This window comes from Taurulus bubalis (genome assembly GCF_910589615.1).
Source record: "Taurulus bubalis genome assembly, chromosome: 3".
In the NCBI taxonomy this organism is placed as follows: Eukaryota; Metazoa; Chordata; class Actinopteri; order Perciformes; family Cottidae; genus Taurulus; species Taurulus bubalis.
This window is the reverse complement of record NC_136591.1, coordinates 43,252,898-43,277,897: the sequence shown is the minus strand read 5'-3', so window position 1 is coordinate 43,277,897 and position 25,000 is coordinate 43,252,898. Positions and strand designations below refer to the sequence as shown.

Genomic DNA, 25,000 nt, shown 5'->3' with positions numbered 1-25,000 from the left:
ACACACACTGCAGGTACACACACTACAGGTATACACACACAGACACTGCAGGTACACACACACTGCAGGTATACACACTGCAGGTACACACACACACTGCAGGTACACACACACACAGACACTGCAGGTATACACACACACAGTCACTGCAGGTACACACACACACAGTCACTGCATGTATACACACACACTGCAGGTACACACAGACACTGCAGGTACACACACACTGCATGTATACACACACACACACTGCAGATACACACAGACACTGCAGGTACACACACACACTGCATGTGTACACACACACACAGACACTGCAGGTACACAGGTACAGACACTGCAGGTGCACACACTGCAGGTGCACACACTGCAGGTACACACACACTGTGCGGGTGCACACACACTGCAGGTACACACATAGACACTGCAGGTGCACAGACACTGCAGGTGCACAGACACTGCAGGTACAGACACTGCAGGTACAGACACTGCAGGTACACACACACACTGCAGGTACACACAGACACTGCAGGTACACACAGACACTGCAGGTAGACACACTGCAGGTAGACACACTGCAGGTACACACACATACACTGCAGGTACACAGACACTGCAGGTACACAGACACTGCAGGTACACACACAGACACTGCAGGTACACACACATACACTGCAGGTACAGACACTGCAGGTACAGACACTGCAGGTACACACACACTGCAGGTACACACACACTGTAGGAGCGGTCGGTAAAATAACGCGCATTTTCGTAATGTCACTTCATATCCCTTTACTGTTTAACAGAAAAAATAAAATAAAACTTCTCTTGAACAGAAAAAACCCGCTTTGTATCTAAATGCGTTTCAATATGTCGATATCTTAATGTGCTCTTAATGCGTTATCATAATGCGGTATTAATGCGATCTTTATGCCGTCTTCATGCGGTTAAAATAGATTCCCCTTCCGCTCTCTAAACAAAACCACACCTGCCTGCACTCAGGTGACATCTATATATAACGTTGACGCCCCCTGACGTCATTGCATCATCAAAACAGAGTGAATCAAACAGACAGGTAAAACACAAATCATATAATGGCTTCTACACTCCGGCCCCTAATTGACCGGTATAGGGCAATTCATACATTTACATATAGGAAGCCTATTCTAAGAGTCCTTTGTGACAATATTCAAGATTGTCATGGTCCATGGAATTCCAAAAATATGCCAAAAAGTAATCCATTTAGTTCCAATAGTCCATTTTGGGAAAAAAGTTTCAGCAAAAAGTTCAATGAAAAGTTCTTGAGGGAAAGAGAAGAAAGAATAGAGAAAAGGTTCGCTAAAGTCCTTTCAGGGGTCAAAATAAGGAAAGGGCAAAGGGACCCGTCTCATCAGGTCATGTCTTGTAGAAGGCACAGCTTTGTGATGGGTCTTTCCAAGGTGCCATTTTGTGTCCTGATCTTGACCCGACGTACATGTCCTCTTTTATCGGGGAAGATTCCCGTGATTCTGACCATGGGCCAGGAGTTGCGTGTTGCGCTTTCATCGATGATCAGCACTATGTCTCCATGCTTTAGATTCTTTTTGATCTTATTTCATTTCTGTCTCTCTTGTAGCAATGGAAGGTACTCTCGTGTCCAGCGTTTCCAGAAGAGATCAGCTATATACTGGGTCTGTTTCCATCTTCTTCTGGAATAGGTGTCACCTTTGTCAAATAGTCCAGGTGGAAGAGTCGGTATTCGCTTCATTAGAAGCAGGTGGTTAGGTGTCAGAGGTTCTGGATCTTTTGCAGCCTGAGATAATACTGTGATGGGCCGGTCATTCTGATTGCCTCTACTTCACAAAGAGCTGTTTGGAGACTCTCGTCATCCAGGGTCTGTTCCTTTGTGATGGAGTAGAGGATCTTTTTGATTATCCGGATGAGCCGCTCCCATACGCCTCCATGATGAGGACCATAGGGTGGATTGAATGTCCATTTGATACCTTCAGCGTGCATCGAATGCTGGATCTTGCTGAGGTTAAGGTGGGTAAGTGCTTCTTGAAGCTCCCGTTCTGTCCCAACGAAATTTGTACCATTGTCAGAAACAATCTCCTTCACTTGGCCTCGTCTGCAGATAAATCGTCGAAGTGCAGAAATGCAGGAGCTTGTATCCATTGAGTAGGCCATCTCCAGGTGTACGGCTCTGCATGCGAGACACGTAAACAAGGCTCCATACCTTTTCACCTTGCTGCGGCCACGCTTGACTTCTATGGGACCAAAGTAGTCCAGTCCAGTATGGGTAAAGGGTGGCAAGTCAGGTCTTACCCTGTGTAGAGGTAGGTCGGACATTTTCTGTGTCATTGCTGTGCCATGCCATCTCTTGCAGAGTACACAATCCCGTGTGATCCTTCTCGCAGCTGAATTTGCTCTAAGGACCCAGTATCTTGTTCTGAGTTTTGCGATCATTTGATTTCTTCCACAATGACCCATCGAGGTGTGGGTGTGGTGTAGGAGTATCTTTGACAGGTGGTTGTCTTTGGGTAGAATGGCAGGATGTTTGGTTTCTTCCGGCATTGCCAGCTTACTCAGTCTGCCTCCAACTCTCAGGATTCCATGTTGGAGGATGGGATCTAGTCTATAGATCCTACTGTTTCTTTTTATGGGGAAGCCCTTTTGTAGAGAGGTCACCTCATCTTGGAAGGATTGTTGTTGGACATAGGACACGAGTGATTGCTCGGCCTTGCCTAAATCCTCCACAGACAGCTGTGACCTAGCTGGGTCACTCATTTTCTTTAAGTTCAATTTTCTCAGAGTTTCTTTGATTTTTAAGAGCCAGGCTGATGATCGAATCAATTTGTCCCATGATGAGAAGTGCTCGATAAAACGAGTCAGTGGATTTCTATTCTGCAGTGCACTTGTAGTGAAAGTCAGAGCCACCTTCTTGACCTCCGGGTCACCGGACAGTGTGGGTGGTACCTGGATCATTGGCCAGTCTGTTTCCGGTTGCATCAGAAAGTTTGGCCCTCTCAGCCAGTGTCCTTCTTGAAGGAACTTCTCAGCTTTCATGCCTCTTGATGCACTGTCTGCGGGGTTGAGTCCAGTCTTTATGTGGCGCCATTGGGATTTGTGTGTCAGATCCCGCATAGTGGTCACTCTGTTAGCCACGTAGGTTTGAAACCTTCTGGCGTCATTTTGGATGTATTTTAAGACGGCGGTGCTGTCGGTCCAAAACACAGTCTCCGAGGGTTGACTCAAGCTCTCTCCTCAGCATCCTGTCTATCCTAGCAGCGAGGACTGCACTGGCAAGCTCCAGCCTTGGGATTGTCACCACCTTTAAGGGTGCAACTCTTGCCTTTCCAATCACAAACACCATGTGAGCTAGTCCACTGTCACTGGTCAGTTTCAAATAGCTGACTGTCCCGTAACCTCGCTCACTGGCGTCGCAGAAGTGGTGCATCTGTGCTCTAGAAACTTCAAAATCTGGTGGCCTAAGGCATCTCCTGATTCTTAGGCTGGAAATCAGGTTAAGATCTTTCAGCCACTCCTTCCATCTATCTGTGTAAGCAGTTGGTATTGATTCATCCCATCCATAATTTAGCTTGCACAGGTACTGCAGTATTCCTTTCCCTGTCAACATGACCGGTGCTATGAACCCCAGAGGATCGTAGACTGAGTTCAACACAGACAAAATGCTTCTGTGGGTGAGTGATGGTTGTTTCGGAGTGATCGAGAAGAAGAACGTGTCTGACTCAATGTCCCATCGCATGCCAAGAGCACTTTCTATGGGCAGTTTGTCTTTGTCGAGGTCTAGATCTTTGACCTCTTTTGCTCTCTCTTCAGCTGGAACAGAGGCGAGAACTGCCCGACTGTTACTGGTCCATTTGGTGAGTTTAAATTCACCTGTGGTGCATATGGATCTGAGCTCTTTCACTAGACAGATTGCTTGGGTCTCGGTTGGGACAGATTTGAGACAGTCGTCTACATAAAAGTTGTGACGAATGGTGTTGAGAACTTCGGTACTACACTTTCCTTCGTTATCGTCAGCTGTCCGCTTCAGTGCGAAATTGGCACAGCTCGGGGATGAGACTGCTCCAAAGAGATGCACCGTCATCCGGTACTCTGCTAGTGGTTGGTTTGTGTCGCCGTCTGGCCACCACAGGAATCTGAGGAAGTCCACATCATCTTCAGGTATTCTTACTTGATGGAACATTCCTTCTATGTCCCCCATCACTGCCACTGGTTCCTGTCGGAATCTGAGGAGTACACCCAACAAGGTGTTCGTAAGGTCAGGACCCTGCAGCAGCTCACAATTTAGGGAAGTTCCTTGGAATGAAGAGGTACAATCGAACACCACCCGGATTGTCCCTTTTCTTTTGTGGTAGACACCATGGTGAGGAATGTACCACAGTCTTCCATCTTTCCGGTGAAGTTGCTCCTCTGGCACTCTTTCTGCATGCCCTTTTCTCAAGACCTCACTCATGAAGCCATTGTAGTCTTTCTGAAAGGCTTCATCTTTCGGGAATCTGCGGGCGAGACCTAAAACTCTTTGTTCCGCCACTTTCCTGTTATTTGGCAGGCTGATGTTATCCTGACGAAACGGAAGTCGTATTTCATAGTGGCCATCTTTCTTTTTGACTGAGCTGTTCATCACATGCAAGAATTTTTTGTCTTCAAATGAGTATTCTTGTTTTTCATTGTAGGCCAACTCTGAAAAGTCCTGGTTGTATTGGCGTATAAGGAGCTCTTCCAGCTTGACCACGGATATCCTGTTGGACGTTATCTGTGGTCGGCCATGCTCATCCATAGGTGCAGTATTGCAGAGAGGTCCATTTATAGTCCAACCTAAGCTTGTTCAGACTGCGTAGGGCCCCTCTCCTTGGCTATTGATCACTTTCAGTGGCTCTATGGCCTTTGGGACATTTGCACCAATCAATAGACCTACTTCTGCCTTGATGGGCCGTAAGTGGACCTCCTTTAGATAAGACCATCCATTTATGTCCATTTCTGTAGGAATGTTCTCTTGACTGACAGGAATGGTATTTTGCGTAAAGACTTCAGGAAGCCCTATGAAGCTGTTGCCATCCAGGCTGCATACTTCCAGTCCTCTTATCGCATGGGTTTTCACAGGCTTCTCCTGACCCATCGTTTGAAGTAAGATCTCTGTTTTCTTTCCTCTGACAGACAACTGTCCATCAGTTTCTCCGTGACAAAGGTAGCAGTGCTTCCAGGGTCTAGAAATGCATAGGTTTCTATCAAACAGCTGTCTTTATGTACCTTTATCTTTACAGGTACCACTGCTAACTTGTAGTCTGTGGTTCTGTCCCCTGTTTGTGCTGCTGATGAGATCAGAGCAATTTGTGCTGCCGATGAAACTTTAGCAATGTAATTGCTCCTGGTGTCTGAATCCTGCTTAGCTGCTGGCTTGGTATTTCCTGGAGTGAAGTTCTCTATATGCAAGACAGTGGGGTGTTTCTTCTCACAGTAATGACACGTAAGATGTTTCTTGCATTCTTTACTCATATGACCTTTGACCAAGCAGGCAAAGCAGAGTCAATTTTTCTTCAGCAATTCGACTTTCTCCTCGTGGGGAATCTTTGTTATTCTTTCACATGTTTCCATCACATGATCTCCTTTACAGAAAGCACAAGGCTTGGCGAAAGCGTCCATGGCTGTACGTATACTCTCTGGCCTGTCTGCCCTTTCCCGTGCATTAGTGTTCTTGTAGGTTTCTGTCTTGGGCACAACAGTCGTAGCAAAGCTTTTCTTGCTGCTAGGTCTCGTATACTGTGAGTCTTTTTTGGATATTCTCTAACTTGTGCTTCCAGCAGCGTCCTGTATATCACCGAAGACGGGATCTTGAATGATTCTGACCTGCCTTTCCATAAACAGAACAAGGTCATGGAATGTAGGTCTCTGCTGTGTTCTTTCAGTGATATCACATACAGCAGATCGCCATTTCTCTCGAAGTTTGAATGGGAGTTTGAAAACAAGTCTTTTCATGTTAGATGGTGAGTCCAGCTCTGACATGTATGCAGAGCCCTCAACTGCATTACCACAGCCTCTCAGATAGAGGGCATAGCTATGAAGTGCCTTTCCATCATCTGTACATATTTGGTTCCAGTTCAAGGCCTTTTCGACGTATGCAGATATGACTTTGAAATCATCGCCAAAGTGATATTTAAGTAGGCGCTTTGCTTCCTCGTAACCAGTTGTGGCGTTCATGTGAAAGCAGCTTTGAACTAGTTCCTTTGGCTGTCCAACAGTATACTGTTCCAGGAAGTACAGTCGATCCTCATTGCTTTTGGTTTTGTCCTCGATCTTGTGCTTAAAAGCCTTCATAAATGGCCTGAAAATAAGAGGATCGCCGTTAAACACCAGCACTTCCCTCCTTGGGAGTTTAGATTCTTTCTGCTGTATCACTAGCAGGTCTGTCAGGTCTGTCTGTCGTTGTATAATGTTTGTGAGATTGATGCTCTGAGCCATTTCACTTCTGGGAGTGGATTCACCTCGTCTGCGTGGTCCATCAGAAACCACAGCTATGCGTGTGCGAGGGTTTGTTGGAGCCCTTGGTGCTTGCTCAGGCCTTTCTGTGGTTCCAGTTGGTGGTCGGTGTTGAGTGTACATCAGGCTTTGTAAGGGTGTCTTAGGTATGGTTCCTATCCGTGCAAACTCCAATTGTGCTAGGCTTCCTTCTGTTTTGTCAGATGCATTCATTTGTTCTTCCCTTTCTCTTCCAGATTCTGATGCTTCATCACCTTCAAAAGCATCTAGAGCCTTTAGCCTTGCATCCGCCTCAGCAATATTTGCTTCCAAGTTCAGGGATTCCATTTTTAAACTCAGCTGATGCTTTTCTGTTTCAAGTTCATGTTTCCTTTTAAGAACTTCAGCTCTGGCCTGCAGAGCAGCTTTGTCTGCAGCTACTTTCATGCCTGCTGACACCACGAATGAGGATTTGGAACTTTTGGAACCTTTAGAACTCCTTGAGCCAGTCTGTGAGACGCTGTCCCCAGCCTCCACAAGAGTCTGTGGGTCAGGCTGAGATTTTATCCATCGATCCACCTCAGACACAAACACATCATAATCAGCCATTTTGGGCTCTAACCAGTCCAGATTTTCATTCATTCTCACATCCTCAGGCAGCAATAACTGAACGGAATCATGAGACCCTTTAAATTCATCCAGCAGTCTTAGGAATTCATTTGCAGCTTTATTCACATTGTCAACATCAGCACCCTCTTTCATCATTGTCTTTATTTCATTCATTTTCCGTGTGCAGTGTTAGAGTTTCCCTCTACGTGTTGCGCTGAGTGATTTAAACGTCTTTCTTTGTCGCGCTGCGTCCAACTCAGTCATACTGGCTTCAGTGACTCCCGAATCAATTCCTTCCGCCATTATTTCAGCTTTCGTTGTCAGCCTTTAATATTCATTTGTACGGGTTTTTTCCAAGTAAGTCCGACAGTTTTTGTTGGAATATTCGTTAGTATTTCGGTTACTTCTTTATTTATTTATATTCTTTCATGCGCACGGTCGTGCTTTGTTTCCGCTTTATTTCCGTGCAGAGATATTGATCCGCGGTGTCCTGCCGCCTATAGGTTCTTTGATTTCGTAATTTATAGGCAGTTTATGGATTAATTTGTCTGCTCATCAAACACTTCTTTCATTTCCTTTGTGTTCATGTTTGGTCGTAACCAGGTTCAGAAACAGCGCATCCGCGCGTTACTCACGGTACGGTGAAATCTGATTCTGGCTGCAGTCCAGCTCAATCCAAACCACAGTGACTCCGGGCTCCTTCACTCATTTCCGTTGACTGGCGTTCTTTCTGGCGTTCAGATGGGCTATGTTAACTTATTGTAGGAGCGGTCGGTAAAATAACGCGCATTTTCGTAATGTCACTTCATATCCCTTTATTGTTTAACAGAAAAAATAAAATAAAACTTCTCTTGAACAGAAAAAACCTGCTTTGTATCTAAATGCGTTTCAATATGTCGATATCTTAATGTGCTCTTAATGCGTTATCATAATGCGGTATTCATGCGATCTTTATGCGGTCTTCATGCCGTCTTCATGCGGTTAAAATAGGTTCCCCTTCCGCTCTCTAAACAAAACCACAACTGCCTGCACTCAGGTGACATCTATATATAACGTTGACGCCCCCTGACGTCATTGCATCATCAAAACAGAGTGAATCAAACAGACAGGTAAAACACAAATCATATAATGGCTTCTACAGACACTGCAGGTACACACACAGACACTGCAGGTACAGACACTGCAGGTACACACACAGACACTGCAGGTACACACACAGACACTGCAGGTACAGACACTGCAGGTACACACACAGACACTGCAGGTACACACACAGACACTGCAGGTACACACACAGACATTGAAGGTACACACACTGCAGGTACACACACAGACACTGCAGGTACACATACAATGCAGGTACACACACTGCAGGTACACACACAGACACTGCAGGTACACAGACACTGCAGGTACACACACAGACACTGCAGGTACACACACAGACATTGCAGGTACACACACTGCAGGTACACACACAGACACTGCAGGTACACAGACACTGCAGGTACACACACAGACACTGCAGGTACACACACTGCAGGTGCACACACAGACACTGCAGGTACACACACTGCAGGTACACACACAGACACTGCAGGTACACACACTGCAGGTACACACACAGACACTGCAGGTACACGCACACTGCAGGTACACACACAGACACTGCAGGTACACACACTGCAGGTGCACACACAGACACTGCAGGTACACACACTGCAGGTACACACACAGACACTGCAGGTACACATACACTGCAGGTACACACACAGACACTGCAGGTACACATACACTGCAGGTACACACACAGACACTGCAGGTACACATACACTGCAGGTACACACACAGACACAGACACTGCAGGTACACACCCTGCAGGTACACACACACACAGACACTGCAGGTACACACACACACTATAGGTACACACACTGCAGGTAACACACACTCACATAATGTGTTTGTGTGTGACAGAGTCTACCTGCAGTTTTCTCTGGACCACCTCCACATCCTGAGTCCGTCTGTTGCCATGGTTACACACCTGGGACAGAAGGAGGAGGAGTCAGGAGGTGATGTCACAGACCGGACGCAGAGAGAAGACGCAGAAAAGGAGGAGGAAGAGGAGGAGGCTACTTCTCCAGGGAGGAAGAGGAGAAGAGAAGCCGCCGCTTCCTCCGTTACCGTGACTACCGGCCCAGTGGGCGGTGGCTCCCGGCCCTGCGTCTCCATGGTGATCAGGGTGGAGCAGAAAGAGGGCGTGGCCTGGAGGAACATGGCAGCTGGGCTGAATGGGGAGGAGGCGGGGCTAACACTCTGCTGCTCCGTCAGAGCCGCTGTGATTGGTCCAGTGGTCAGCTGGGGGCGGGACCCCAGGAACGAACCAATGACTGACAGAGAGACGGAGACGGAGAGCGAGGTCAAGGTTAGACCCTGCTTCACCTGAAACATCCCACAATGCACCTGTGTTCAGGGCGTGACCTGTCTGTGGGCCTGCAGGTGGTGCTGGTGCTCTCCGGCGGCTCCGCCCGCTGGCTCCCTCTCCTGCAGCCCGGGTGTTTCTACAGGCTCACTGCTCACACACAGGTAAACACACCTGTGATGTCACTGGGCGGCGGCTCATTGGCTGCTAAGAGTTGAGAGGTGTGTTCACCTGTGTGATGGATGATGATTGGTATGTTTGTCTGTCCATCAGGATCCCAGCGTTTTGATTGGCCGGGGTGTGTCTGGGCGGAAGGGGGTGGAGCTCCACACTGACTCCACCCTCCAGGTCCGCTCTGATTGGAAGCTCCACACTCTGACCCGCCCCCTGCTGCAGGTGAGTCACCTCGTTTGTGTGTCACCGTAATGATGCGTTGAGCAGCCACAACTTCTTCCAGTTTAAATTTACCAGCCGTGATCTGTGTTCTCCCACTGATGTGTGGAACCGGTCCCCACTATGAAGAGAGGGCGGTGCCAGGCACTGTTAGCATGTACCGTTAGCGTGCTAACGGTGCCTGGTGGTAGCATGGTTTGCTTGTGTAGTTCAGGTTACCTGTGAATTACACATCCGAGGACGCTCTGGGATGTAACCGATGATGGAAATACGTTGATTTGTCTCTAGAATGAGGATCATTCATATTAAAAACACATTCATGTAAAAACACATTCATAGTAAAAACACATTCATAGTAAAAACACATTCATATGAAAACACATTCATAGTAAAAACACATTCATATTAAAACACATGCATATAAAAACACATTCATATAAAAACACATTCATATAAAAACACATTCATATAAAAACACATGCATATTAAAACACATTCATATAAAAACACATTCATGTAAAAACACATTCATAGTAAAAACACATTCATAGTAAAAACACATTCATATGAAAACACATTCATAGTAAAAACACATTCATATTAAAACACATGCATATAAAAACACATTCATATAAAAACACATTCATATAAAAACACATTCATATAAAAACACATGCATATTAAAACACATTCATATAAAAACACATTCATATAAAAACACATTCATATAAAAACACATTCATATAAAAACACATGCATATTAAAACACATTCATATAAAAACACATGCATTTAAAAACACATTCATAGTAAAAACACATTCATATTAAAACACATTCATATAAAAACACATGCATTTAAAAACACATTCATAGTAAAAACACATGCATTTAAAAACACATTCATAGTAAAAACACATTCATATAAAAACACATGCATTTAAAAACACATTCATAGTAAAAACACATTCATATTAAAACACATTCATATTAAAACACATTCATATTAAAACACATTCATATGAAAACACATTCATATAAAAACACATTCATATGAAAACACATTCATAGTAAAAACACATTCATATAAAAACACATTCATATAAAAACACATGCATATTAAAACACATTCATATTAAAACACATTCATATAAAAACACATGCATATTAAAACACATTCATATTAAAACACATGCATATAAAAACACATTCATATAAAAACACATTCATATAAAAACACATGCATATTAAAACACATTCATATTAAAACACATGCATATAAAAACACATTCATATAAAAACACATTCATATAAAAACACATTCATATAAAAACACATGCATATTAAAACACATTCATATAAAAACACATGCATTTAAAAACACATTCATAGTAAAAACACATGCATATAAAAACACATTCATATAAAAACACATTCATATAAAAACACATTCATATAAAAACACATTCATATTAAAAACACATTCATATAAAAACACATTCATATAAAAACACATTCATAGTAAAAACACATGCATATAAAAACACATGCATATAAAAACACATTCATATTAAAAACACATGCATATAAAAACACATGCATATAAAAACACATGCATATAAAAACAACAACCTGGAGTCAGGTCACAACAACATACAGAATGTATGATGAGTCTCTCTCTCCTCCCTCCAGGCTCTCTCGCCCACAGTCCGGTCCGTCTCTGACGTCCTGGACTGCAGGTAAACTCTCTCTTGTCGATCACTACAGGTGTTGATGGTCTCAGGTGTGTGTTCCTCTACTCACCTGCTCTTTGACTCAAAGGTTCCTGTTATGTTAGTCTGGAGCTCCATTCACAGGACTCTTATTCTCCCACCTGTCCGTCACACACCTGTCCGTCACACACCTGTCTGTCACTCACCTGTCCCTCACTCACATGTCCCTCACTTACCTGTCTGTTTCACTCACCTGTCCCTCACTCACCTGTCCCTCACTCACCTGTCCCTCACGCATCTGTCCCTCACTCACCTGTCCCCTCACTCACCTGTCTGTTTCACTCACCTGTCCCTCACGCACCTGTCCCTCACGCACCTGTCCCTCACTCACCTGTCCCTCACTCACCTGTCCCTCACTCACCTGTCCCCTCACTCACCTGTCTGTTTCACTCACCTGTCCCTCACTCACCTGTCTGTTTCACTCACCTGTCCCTCACTCACCTGTCCCTCACTCACCTGTCCCTTCACTCACCTGTCCCTCACGCACCTGTCCCTCACGCACCTGTCCCTCACTCACCTGTCCCTCACTCACCTGTCTGTTTCACTCACCTGTCCCTCACGCACCTGTCCCTCACTCACCTGTCTGTTTCACTCACCTGTCCCTCACTCACCTGTCCCTCACTCACCTGTCTGTTTCACTCACCTGTCTGTTTCACTCACCTGTCCCTCACTCACACGTCCCTCACTCACATGTCCCTCACTCACATGTCCCTCCCTCACTCACCTGTCTGTCACTCACACGTCCCTCACTCACATGTCCCTCCCTCACATGTCCCTCCCTCACATGTCCCTCACTCACATGTCCCTCACTCACATGTCCCTCACTCACATGTCCCTCCCTCACTCACCTGTCTGTCACTCACACGTCCCTCACTCACATGTCCCTCCCTCACATGTCCCTCACTCACATGTCCCTCCCTCACTCACCTGTCCCTCACTCACATGTCCCTCACTCACTTGTCTGTTTCACGCACCTGTCTGTCGCTCACCTGTCCCTCACTCACCTGTCCCTCACTCACTCACCTGTCCCTCACTCACCTGTCCCTCACGCACCTGTCTGTTTCACTCACCTGTCCCTCACTCACCTGTCCCTCACTCACATGTCCCTCGCTCACATGTCCCTCCCTCCCTCACTCACCTGTCCCCTCACTCACCTGTCCCCTCACTCACCTGTCCCTCACTCACCTGTCCCTCCCTCACTCACCTGTCCCTCCCTCACCTGTCTGTTTCACTCACCTGTCTGTTTCACTCACTTGTCCCTCACTCACTTGTCCCTCACTCACCTGTCCCTCACTCACCTGTCCCCTCACTAACCTGTCCCTCACTCACATGTCCCTCACTCACTTGTCTGTTTCATGCACCTGTCTGTCGCTCACCTGGCCCTCACTCACCTGTCCCTCCCTCACTCACCTGTCCCTCCCTCACTCACCTGTCCGTCACGCACCTGTCTGTCACTCACCTGTCCCTCACTCACCTGTCCCTCACTCACATGTCCCTCACTCACATGTCCCTCCCTCACTCACCTGTCCCTCACTCACATGTCCCTCACTCACTTGTCTGTTTCACGCACCTGTCTGTCGCTCACCTGTCCCTCACTCACCTGTCCCTCACTCACTCACCTGTCCCTCACTCACCTGTCCCTCACGCACCTGTCTGTTTCACTCACCTGTCCCTCACTCACCTGTCCCTCACTCACATGTCCCTCGCTCACATGTCCGTCCCTCCCTCACTCACCTGTCCCTCACTCACCTGTCCCTCACTCACCTGTCCCTCACTCACCTGTCCCTCCCTCACTCACCTGTCCCTCCCTCACCTGTCTGTTTCACTCACCTGTCTGTTTCACTCACTTGTCCCTCACTCACTTGTCCCTCACTCACCTGTCCCTCACTCACCTGTCCCCTCACTCACCTGTCCCTCACTCACATGTCCCTCACTCACTTGTCTGTTTCACGCACCTGTCTGTCGCTCACCTGGCCCTCACTCACCTGTCCCTCCCTCACTCACCTGTCCGTCACGCACCTGTCCCTCACTCACCTGTCCCTCACTCACCTGTCCCTCACTCACCTGTCCCTCACTCACATGTCCCTCACTCACATGTCCCTCCCTCACTCACCTGTCCCTCACTCACATGTCCCTCACTCACTTGTCTGTTTCACGCACCTGTCTGTCGCTCACCTGTCCCTCGCTCACCTGTCCCTCACTCACTCACCTGTCCCTCACTCACTCACCTGTCCCTCACGCACCTGTCTGTTTCACTCACCTGTCCCTCACTCACCTGTGTGTTTCACTCACTTGTCCCTCACTCACCTGTCCCTCACTCACCTGTCCCTCACTCACCTGTCCCCTCACTCACCTGTCTGTTTCACTCACCTGTCCCTCACTCACCTGTCCCCTCACTCACCTGTCTGTTTCACTCACCTGTCTCTCACTCACCTGTCCCTCACGCACCTGTCCCTCACTCACCTGTCCCCTCACTCACCTGTCTGTTTCACTCACCTGTCCCTCACTCACCTGTCCCTCACGCACCTGTCCCTCACGCACCTGTCCCTCACTCACCTGTCCCTCACTCACCTGTCCCCTCACTCACCTGTCTGTTTCACTCACCTGTCCCTCACTCACCTGTCCCCCACTCACATGTCCCTCGCTCACATGTCCCTCGCTCACATGTCCCTCGCTCACATGTCCCTCACGCACCTGTCCCTCACTCACCTGTCCCCTCACTCACCTGTCTGTTTCAATCACCTGTCCCCTCACTTACCTGTCTGTTTCACTCACCTGTCCCTCACTCACCTGTCCCTCACGCACCTGTCCCTCACTCACCTGTCCCCTCACTCACCTGTTTGTTTCACTCACCTGTCCCTCACGCACCTGTCCCTCACGCACCTGTCCCTCACTCACCTGTCCCTCACTCACCTGTCCCTCACTCACCTGTCCCCTCACTCACCTGTCTGTTTCACTCACCTGTCCCTCACTCACCTGTCCCTCACTCACCTGTCCCCTCACTCACCTGTCCCTCACGCACCTGTCCCTCACTCACCTGTCCCTCACTCACCTGTCCCTCACGCACCTGTCCCTCACTCACCTGTCTGTTTCACTCACCTGTCCCTCACTCACCTGTCCCTCACTCACCTGTCTGTTTCACTCACCTGTCCCTCACTCACCTGTCCCCTCACTCACCTGTCCCCTCACTCACCTGTCCCTCACTCACCTGTCCCTCACGCACCTGTCCCTCACTCACCTGTCCCTCACTCACCTGTCCCTCACTCATCTGTCTGTTTCACTCACCTGTCCCTCACGCACCTGTCCCTCACTCACCTGTCTGTTTCACTCACCTGTCCCTCATTCACCTGTTCCTCACTCACCTGTCTGTTTCACTCACCTGTCTGTTTCACTCACCTGTCCCTCACTCACATGTCCCTCCCTCACATGTCCCTCCCTCACATGTCCCTCCCTCACTCACCTGTCCCTCACTCACATGTCCCTCACTCACTTGTCTGTTTCACGCACCTGTCTGTCGCTCACCTGTCCCTCACTCACCTGTCCCTCACTCACTCACCTGTCCCTCACTCACCTGTCCCTCACGCACCTGTCTGTTTCACTCACCTGTCCCTCACTCACCTGTCCCTCACTCACATGTCCCTCGCTCACATGTCCCTCCCTCCCTCACTCACCTGTCCCCTCACTCACCTGTCCCCTCACTCACCTGTCCCTCACTCACTCACCTGTCCCTCACTCACCTGTCCCTCCCTCACTCACCTGTCTGTTTCACTCACCTGTCTGTTTCACTCACTTGTCCCTCACTCACTTGTCCCTCACTCACCTGTCCCTCACTCACCTGTCCCCTCACTCACCTGTCCCCTCACTCACCTGTCCCTCACTCACATGTCCCTCACTCACTTGTCTGTTTCACGCACCTGTCTGTCGCTCACCTGTCCCTCACTCACCTGTCCCTCACTCACTCACCTGTCCCTCCCTCACTCACCTGTCCCTCACGCACCTGTCTGTTTCACTCACCTGTCCCTCACTCACCTGTGTGTTTCACTCACCTGTCCCTCACTCACCTGTCCCTCACTCACCTGTCCCCTCACTCACCTGTCTGTCGCTCACCTGTCCCTCCCTCACCTGTCCCTCCCTCACTCACCTGTCCCTCCCTCACTCACCTGTCCCTCCCTCACTCACCTGTCCCTCACTCACCTGTCCCTCACTCACATGTCCCTCACTCACTTGTCTGTTTCACGCACCTGTCTGTCGCTCACCTGTCCCTCACTCACCTGTCCCTCACTCACTCACCTGTCCCTCCCTCACTCACCTGTCCCTCACGCACCTGTCTGTTTCACTCACCTGTCCCTCACTCACCTGTGTGTTTCACTCACCTGTCCCTCACTCACCTGTCCCTCACTCACCTGTCCCCTCACTCACCTGTCTGTTTCACTCACCTGTCCCTCACTCACCTGTCTGTTTCACTCACCTGTCTGTTTTACTCACCTGTCTCTCACTCACCTGTCCCTCACGCACCTGTCCCTCACTCACCTGTCTGTTTCACTCACCTGTCCCTCACTCACCTGTCCCTCACGCACCTGTCCCTCACGCACCTGTCCCTCACGCACCTGTCCCTCACTCACCTGTCTGTTTCACTCACCTGTCCCTCACTCACCTGTCTGTTTCACTCACCTGTCCCTCACTCACCTGTCCCTCACTCACCTGTCTGTTTCACTCACCTGTCCCTCACTCACCTGTCCCTCACTCACCTGTCTGTTTCACTCACCTGTCTGGTTCACTCACCTGTCCCTCACTCACCTGTCTGTCCCTCACTCACCTGTCCCTCACTCACCTGTCTCTCACTTACCTGTCCCTCACTCACCTGTCTGTTTCACTCACCTGTCCCTCATTCACCTGTCTGTTTCACTCACCTGTCCCTCACTCACCTGTCTGTTTCACTCACCTGTCCCCCACTCACATGTCCCTCGCTCACATGTCCCTCGCTCACATGTCCCTCACTCACATGTCCCTCCCTCACTCACCTGTCCCCTCACTCACCTGTCCCTCACTCACCTGTCTGTCCCTCACTCACCTGTCCCTCACTCACCTGTCTGTTTCACTCACCTGTCCCTCACTCACCTGTCTGTCCCTCACTCACCTGTCTCTCACTTACCTGTCCCTCACTCACCTGTCTGTCACTCACCTGTCTGTTTCACTCACCTGTCCGTCACCCACCTGTCCCTCACTCACCTGTCCCTCACTCACCTGTCTCTCACTTACCTGTCCCTCACTCACCTGTCTGTTTCACTCACCTGTCCCTCACTCACCTGTCTGTTTCACTCACCTGTCCCTCACTCACCTGTCTGTTTCACTCACCTGTCCCCCACTCACATGTCCCTCGCTCACATGTCCCTCGCTCACATGTCCCTCACTCACATGTCCCTCCCTCACTCACCTGTCCCCTCACTCACCTGTCCCTCACTCACCTGTCTGTCCCTCACTCACCTGTCCCTCACTCACCTGTCTGTCCCTCACTCACCTGTCCCTCACTCACCTGTCCCTCACTCACCTGTCTGTTTCACTCACCTGTCCCTCACTCACCTGTCTGTCCCTCACTCACCTGTCCCTCACTCACCTGTCTCTCACTTACCTGTCCCTCACTCACCTGTCTGTCACTCACCTGTCTGTTTCACTCACCTGTCCCTCACTCACCTGTCCCTCACTCACCTGTCTGTTTCACTCACCTGTCCCTCACTCACCTGTCTGTCCCTCACTCACCTGTCCCTCACTCACCTGTCCCTCACTCACCTGTCTCTCACTTACCTGTCCCTCACTCACCTGTCTGTCACTCACCTGTCTGTTTCACTCACCTGTCCCTCACTCACCTGTCCCTCACTCACCTGTCTGTTTCACTCACCTGTCCCTCACGCACCTGTCTGTTTCACTCACCTGTCCCTCACTCACCTGTGTGTTTCACTCACCTGTCCCTCACTCACCTGTGTGTTTCACTCACCTGTCCCTCACTCACCTGTCCCTCACTCACCTGTCTCTCACTTACCTGTCCCTCACTCACCTGTCTGTCACTCACCTGTCTGTTTCACTCACCTGTCCGTCACCCACCTGTCCCTCACTCACCTGTCTGTTTCACTCACCTGTCTGTTTCACTCACCTGTCACTCACTCACCTGTCTGTCACTCACTCACATGTCCGTCACTCACCTGTCCCTCACTCACCTGTGTGTGGATGTGTGTGTGCAGGTCAGAGTTGGTGTGTTTTCAGGCTCAGGTGAGTGACAGGATCAGTCTCAACGACAGGACCAGTGACTCTGCAGGTGTGTGTGCTGGTGTACGCCTCACAGTGTGTGACCCGAGTGGGAGGACTCTTCAGGTGTACCTGGACCTGAGCCACACCCCCTACCCACCTGGCCTGTTGCCCGGCAACACACTGCTGCTGTCTGCTTTCCAGCGTAGAGTGTCCAGGTAACGCTGTCACCCACTTTGAGGCTCCTCCCTCTTTGAGGCTCCTCCTCCTTCTGATTTATTCATAACTATATATTTATGTGTAGCTGCATTTTGTTCTTGGTTATTTTTGTGTGAGTTAAACTGTGTGTGTGTGTCTGTGTGTGTGTGTGTCTCTCTCTCTCTCTCTCTCTCTCTGTGTCTCAGGTCAGGAGGTGTGTACTGCAGCTCTCTTCCTGTCAGCTCAGTGAGCGTCGAGGCTCTGGGAGAAACGAGGTAACACACTGACCTCTATACTGACCTCTACACTGACCTCTACACTGACCTCTACAGTGACCTCTACACTGACCTCTATACTGACCTCTATACTGACCTCTACTCTGACCTCTATACTGACCTCTATACTGACCTCTATATTGACCTCTACTCTGACCTCTACACTGACCTATACTCTGACCTCTACAGTGACCTCTACAGTGACCTCTACAGTGACCTCTATACTGACCTCCTTACTGACCTCTACACTGACCTCTACACTAACCTCTACACTAACCTCTACACTGACCTCTACTCTGACCTGTACTCCGACCTCTACAGTGACCTCTATACTGACCTATACACTGACCTCTATACTGACCTCTATGCTGACCTCTACAGTGACCTCTATACTGACCTCTACAGTGACCACTTTGCTGACCTCTATACTGACCTATACAGTGACCTCTACACTGACCTCTATACTGACTTCTACACTGACCTCTATACTAACCTCTATACTGACCTCTACACTGACCTATATACTGACCTCTACACTGACCTCTATACTGACCTCTACACTGACCTCTACACTGACCTCTACTCTGACCTCTACACTGACCTCTACACTGACCTACAGTGACCTCTACAGTGACCTATGCACTGACCTATGCACTGACCTCTACTCTGATCTCTACTCTGACCTTTTCAGTGACCTCTATACTGACCTATACACTGACCTCTATTCTGACCTATACACTGACCTCTATACTGACCTCTACACTGACCTCTATACTGACCTCTACAGTGACCTCTATACTGACCTCTATACTGACCTCTACACTAACCTCTATACTAACCTCTACAGTGACCTCTACACTGACCTCTATACTGACCTCTACACTGACCCCTACACTGACCTCTACACTGACCTCTATAGTGACCTCTACAGTGACCTCTATACTGACCTCTACACTGACCTCTACACTGACCTCTATACTGACCTCTACACTGACCCCTACACTGACCTCTACACTGACCTCTATAGTGACCTCTACAGTGACCTCTATACTGACCTCTACAGTGACCTCTACACTGACCTCTATACTGACCTCTACTCTGACCTCTACAGTGACCCTTATACTGACCTCTACAGTGACCTCTATACTGACCTCTACTCTGACCTATACACTGACCTATACACTGATCTCAACAGTGACCTCTACACTGACCTCTACACTGACCTCTATTCTGACCTATACTCTGACCTATACAGTGACCTCTACACTGACCTCTACACTGACCTATACTCTGACCTCTACTCTGACCTCTGTATCAATAACTTTATGTTGGTATTTATTCTTTATTGATCAGTTTGCATGTTTCCCGTCAGCTCCGTCCGGCCTCCTCCGGCTCCCATGATGCATCTGGGTGCGTGGGCAGTGAGCAGAGAGCAGAGGTGCATTGTGGGTCAGGTCAGATGTCATGTGGTGTGTTTCCTGTTCCTGCGGCTGCAGTGGAGCTGCTCGCTGTGCGGAAGTCTGTACATCCAGGTGCTGTACTGGGTTCTACTGGGTTCTACTGTACTGGGTTCTGCTGTACTGGGTTCTACTGGGTTCTACTGTACTGGGTTCTGCTGTACTGGGTTCTACTCAGTTCTACTGTACTGGGTTCTACTGTACTGGGCTGTACTGGGTTCTGCTGTACTGGGTTCTACTCAGTTCTACTGTACTGGGCTGTACTGGGTTCTGCTGTACTGGGTTCTGCTGTACTGGGTTCTACTCAGTTCTACTGTACTGGGTTCTGCTGTACTGGGTTCTACTCATTTCTACTGTACTGGGTTCTGCTGTACTCAGTTCTACTCTACTGGGTTCTACTGGATTTACTGTACTCTACTGGGCTGTACTGGTTCTACTGGGTTCTGCTGCACTGGGTTCTACTGGGTTCTACTGTACTGGGTTCTACTGGGCTTTACTGCGTTCTACTGGGTTTACTGGGTTCTCCTACCAGTAGAGGACTCTGATCTTCTTCTTCTTTGGTTCTCAGACTTGTTCCAGTTCTCAGTGTCCATCGACTTCATCCGTCTTTCAGTCCAAAGCAAAGTAAGACTTCTTCTTCTGTACGTGTGTGTACTTGTACCTTAAGTCAGTATGTGTGTGTACTTGTACCTTACATCTTACTTGTACCTGAAGGCTGGTGGTGGACGACGGCACCGGTGAGGCCCACGTTTGGTTCTCAGGTGCTCTGGTTCGTCCTCTGCTGCGATTGGCTGATTCTCAGTGGGAGGGGTTTCAGAGAGCGCTGCAGGCCAGAGGTCACCTCACAGTCTACCCCCGGGGGCGGAGCCTGGTCAGTGTGACTTCCTGTTTGACATGTGTGTGTCTCTCTCTCAGGTGTGTGTATATTTATCTGTGTGTGTGTGTGTGTGTGTGTGTGTGTGTGTGTGTGTGTGTGTGTGTGTGTGTCTCTCTCTCTCAGGTGTGTGACTCAGACGACCCCCTACTCCACTTCCTGTTGTGTGTGTGCAGCAGTGACGTTGTGTGTCGTCAGCTCTCTCTCACCTGCAGAAACCAGAACAAGCAGAGACCAGAAGGTACTCAGAAGAACACCTGGTGAACACCTGGTCATTACCTGGTCATTACCTGGTCATTACCTGTAGAACACCAGGTCATTACCTGTAGAACACCTGGTCATTACCTGTAGAACACCTGGTCATTACCTGTAGAACACCAGGTCATTACCTGGTCATTACCTGTAGAACACCTGGTCATTACCTGTAGAACACCTGGTCATTACCTGTAGAACACCAGGTCATTACCTGTAGAACACCTGGTCATTACCTGGTCATTACCTGTAGAACACCAGGGCCCTATTTCTCGTACCTGGTTTACTGAGTTAGCGGCTAATTGTCAGGATAAGATGACGTAGATCAGGCGTTCTCGGTTTCTCGAAGCAAGCTTAGATTAATCACCATAGCAACACATCCAAAAATGTAAACCTGCTCCTGGGCAGGTTTACTGAACTTCACTGGATAAGATGGACACTCCCACGGACAAAAAAGGCAGCTTCTTCCTCATTGATGAAGGAGCGATATTAGTTATATTAGTTTTATAGGGAGAGAGTTCATCCTTTACATCATCATGACTTCCTGTACGCGGCGATATAACGTAGATTTTTCCGCTTCTCGAGCCGCGGACATTGATCACCACAGGCGCAGCTGATCGCCCGTCTGGCCGCTGTTCTTAAGTTTATTTAGCTCTTAAGAAACTTATGGATGTGTTGAAAGCATCATAATTACATGACAGTGTTATTAGTACACCATACATATCATTATTGTAGAACATGATTAAGGTGATCGTGATGAGAATACAGAGACTACACATACACCCATACACATATTCACACTCCTAGTTATATGGTAATCTACACATACATGTACATACATATAGTACATGATTCATACGTGCATACAGTACATATATCCTCATAAGTATATATTTATTAGTTGGAATGCTTCAGCAGTCCAACTATTGTTATCGTCTTCTTTATTCAACTTCTTTATATTCTTCTATTTCTTCCGTACGTATTTTGTTCCTTATCTCCTCCTTCATATATTCAGCTACTTAAGGACACTCCTGCTATATCTCTTCATATTTTTAACTATTAAACTCTTTGAATTATTAAGCTTTTTATGAAAATTAAAATGAATGGGAGCGGATGGGGAAAATCTTCAAATCCTCTTCAACTTCAAACGCTGACAGGTTCTGCATACGTTCAGCTAAAGACACCATTTAAACTTTTAAAATGTTGACAAAACCTTCAGCTATTATTCTATAATTTCAGATTTCTGATATCTTTTATAGTTTTTTAACTGTCAGCGTTTTCATTTCATGCTTTTTTCCCACCATTTCTGCCTTTAACATGGGTGTGTATTGCGCCGCTTAGAGTGGTGATGTCACAGCTTGAGTGGAGTTCGCCTGGAGGATTAGTTAGATTTTATTTAGCTTTTTGCCATCTCCTCCACAATACTAAGTCTTTGGGCATAATTTATACATCAAAACGTAGGAAATCTTGTCTCACTTCTTAAACTTGGATCGATTTGAATCCAACAGATTCAGGCGTGTTGAAATCAGACGATATGTGAGAGGTGGCCTCCTTCTTCTTCTTCCATTCCCTCCCATGTTAAATCTTCCTCAAAAATGTCTTTCTCTGACGGTCGTACCTGATTTATAAATTGCGACTAGAGACACATCGTGTAGCCTAGAGACCCACAAACAGCATCGACGCGTTCGCAAGAGTCTCATCTCTCAGAAAATATTATTATTTTGGCGTCTTGCCTTTGAAGTTCTTGAGATATGAAGCTTTTTATGAAGAAAATAAATGCACTGGAGTCTATGGAGATCAAACAACTCAGTCTCTCCCTCATGTCACAGGTGTTTTCACTTTGAACTAATCACCGCTTCACACTCATTGTTTTAACGTCATTGTGGACACACACACACACACACACAGAAAACAGGTGCTGTTGGTGGAGAGGAATGGAATTTGATCACTAGCATGAAGTTTGCTAAGCTCACTGACTGTGTGTCTATGTCCGCGTGTGTACGTGCGCGCGCGAACGGCCGCCTGTGAACGGCCGCGCGTGCACGTGGTAATACGGTCGCGCGCACTGTCGCGTGTGTGTGTGTGTGTGTGTGTGTGTGTGTGTGTGTGTGTGTGTGTGTGTGTGTGTGTGTGTGTGTGTGTGTGTGTGTGTGTGTGTGTGTGTGTGTGTGTGTGTGTGTGAACCTGAGCCTCAGTGGAGCTGTTGCTTCCACGTCTATTTAAACTCCAGAAAAACATCAAGGATATGAGTGCGATGGTCTCCTCCTCTCCTCTCTGTTGAATGGACTGTCATGGTGATCTGAGCATGTTTTTGCCTCCAAATATGGGGTTTAACAGATGGTTTTGTACACAATCTGCACACACATTGGAGTGTGTGACTTGGAGATATTCATGCAGATATTCAGTCAAAGGCATTGTAAAGCCTCCTGTCTGTCTGTCTGTCTGTCTGCCCTTTCAAAATAAAAGCCCCATGAATTAACTGTATCATAACATAAAGCTCAAATGAGGATTTCTGTATTAAATACTTAATTCGCAGACTAATACTTTGACTACTGCTGCTAATATTTGGACTATTACTACTACTGCTACTCCTGCTACTAATGCTAGTACTGCTATAACTATTACTAATTACTACTACAGCTATTAATATGACTACTTCTACTGCTATTACTATGAATACTACTACTACTACTTCTACTCATACTACTGTTATTTCAACTACTACTTCTACTGTTACTTCAACTACTACTACTCATACTACTGTTATTTCAACTACTACTTATACTACTACTACTGTTATTTCAACTACTACTACTACTACTGTTACTTCAACTACTACTACTCATACTACCGTTATTTCAACTACTACTACTACTGTAATTTCAAATACTACTACAGCTACTACTTCTACTCATACTACTGTTATTTCTACTACTACTACTATAACTACTACTTCTGCGACTACAACTACTGCTTTCACTCATGCTACTGTTATTTCTACTACTACAACGACTACTTTTAAATTATCTCTTGGATTATTTAGATGTTGCAGTTTTGCTTCCAACTTTTCCATTTAAACATTAAGGATGTTCAGCAGTTCAGTTCAACACTTTTGGGCTTCAACACTTTTCAGCAGGTAGTTTATCTGTTCAGCTACATTCAGCTGTATTCAGCTGTATTCAGCTGTATTCAGCAATATTCAGCTATGTTCAGCTATATTCAGATAAATTCAGCTATATTCAGATAAATTCAGCTATATTCTGCTATTTTCAGCTATATTCAGCTATATTTTCAAATATTTCAGCTTTAAGCTTCAGCTTTTTGCATTCCAACGCATTTTCAGCAGGAAATGCAATTTCTAGTTCGTAAATATAATCTGATTGATTTGGGTGATGAAGCACTTCAAATTAGCCGATACATTTTCTCAACACTGACGCATTTAACTTGTCTGATATATTTGGACGCTTATGTCTCTCAGAGGGGGCGGAGTTAAAGTTGCGTTCACGGCAACAATGTTGCAAAAACGTTGGAATATTCGCAACGCGTTTGCTGTGAATGACTACGGTATTGACTTCCTCATATGCCTTCATGATCATCTCCTGCTTCTCAGCAGAGAAATAAAAAGAGGTTCCTCTGAGTTTATTGTCCATTGTACTGTTAGAACATGGTGGTGTCAGTGCTCCATTATTATCCTTCTGAAGAGGAGCGGCGCATTTATCCAGATGACTGACGTCTGGCTAGAATGAACGAGACGTTTCAGCGGATCAGCCGTGAAGAAACCCAGACAGCCTGATGTCAATCATCTCGCTAATTTAAGCTGGAGATTAGGACATTTGCTTGACTTTGTTTAGCCAGGTACGAGAAACAGGGCCCAGGTCAACATCTAGTCATTACCTGGTGAACACCTGGTCATTATGTTGTTTGTTTTTCAGACATGAAGCGGTTCAGCAGAGGAGAACGAGACTTCATGACCAGAGTGACTCCTCCTCCACAGCTCACCTGTCTGCACCTGAACGCTGACTGACCTCACCTGTCTCACCTGGACTCTGAC

The 25,000-nt window shown here is 47.4% G+C and overlaps 1 protein-coding gene across 1 annotated transcript in view; it reads left to right on the top strand.

Annotated features, from left to right (window-relative positions):
- The window catches only part of ctc1 (CTS telomere maintenance complex component 1), a gene marked incomplete at its 5' end in the record, with an annotated part of 42,894 nt that overhangs the window by 17,870 nt on the left and 24 nt on the right, over positions 1 to 25,000 (top strand). The window contains 11 exon segments of the mRNA XM_079215904.1: positions 9,046 to 9,493; positions 9,568 to 9,654; positions 9,764 to 9,886; positions 11,574 to 11,620; positions 17,890 to 18,111; positions 18,298 to 18,366; positions 19,739 to 19,898; positions 20,392 to 20,447; positions 20,538 to 20,694; positions 20,824 to 20,938; positions 24,882 to 25,000. The exon segment at positions 24,882 to 25,000 is cut by the window's right edge and continues 24 nt beyond it. Coding sequence (XP_079072030.1) covers positions 9,046 to 9,493; positions 9,568 to 9,654; positions 9,764 to 9,886; positions 11,574 to 11,620; positions 17,890 to 18,111; positions 18,298 to 18,366; positions 19,739 to 19,898; positions 20,392 to 20,447; positions 20,538 to 20,694; positions 20,824 to 20,938; positions 24,882 to 24,973 — 1,576 coding nt within the window. The 3' untranslated portion in view covers positions 24,974 to 25,000.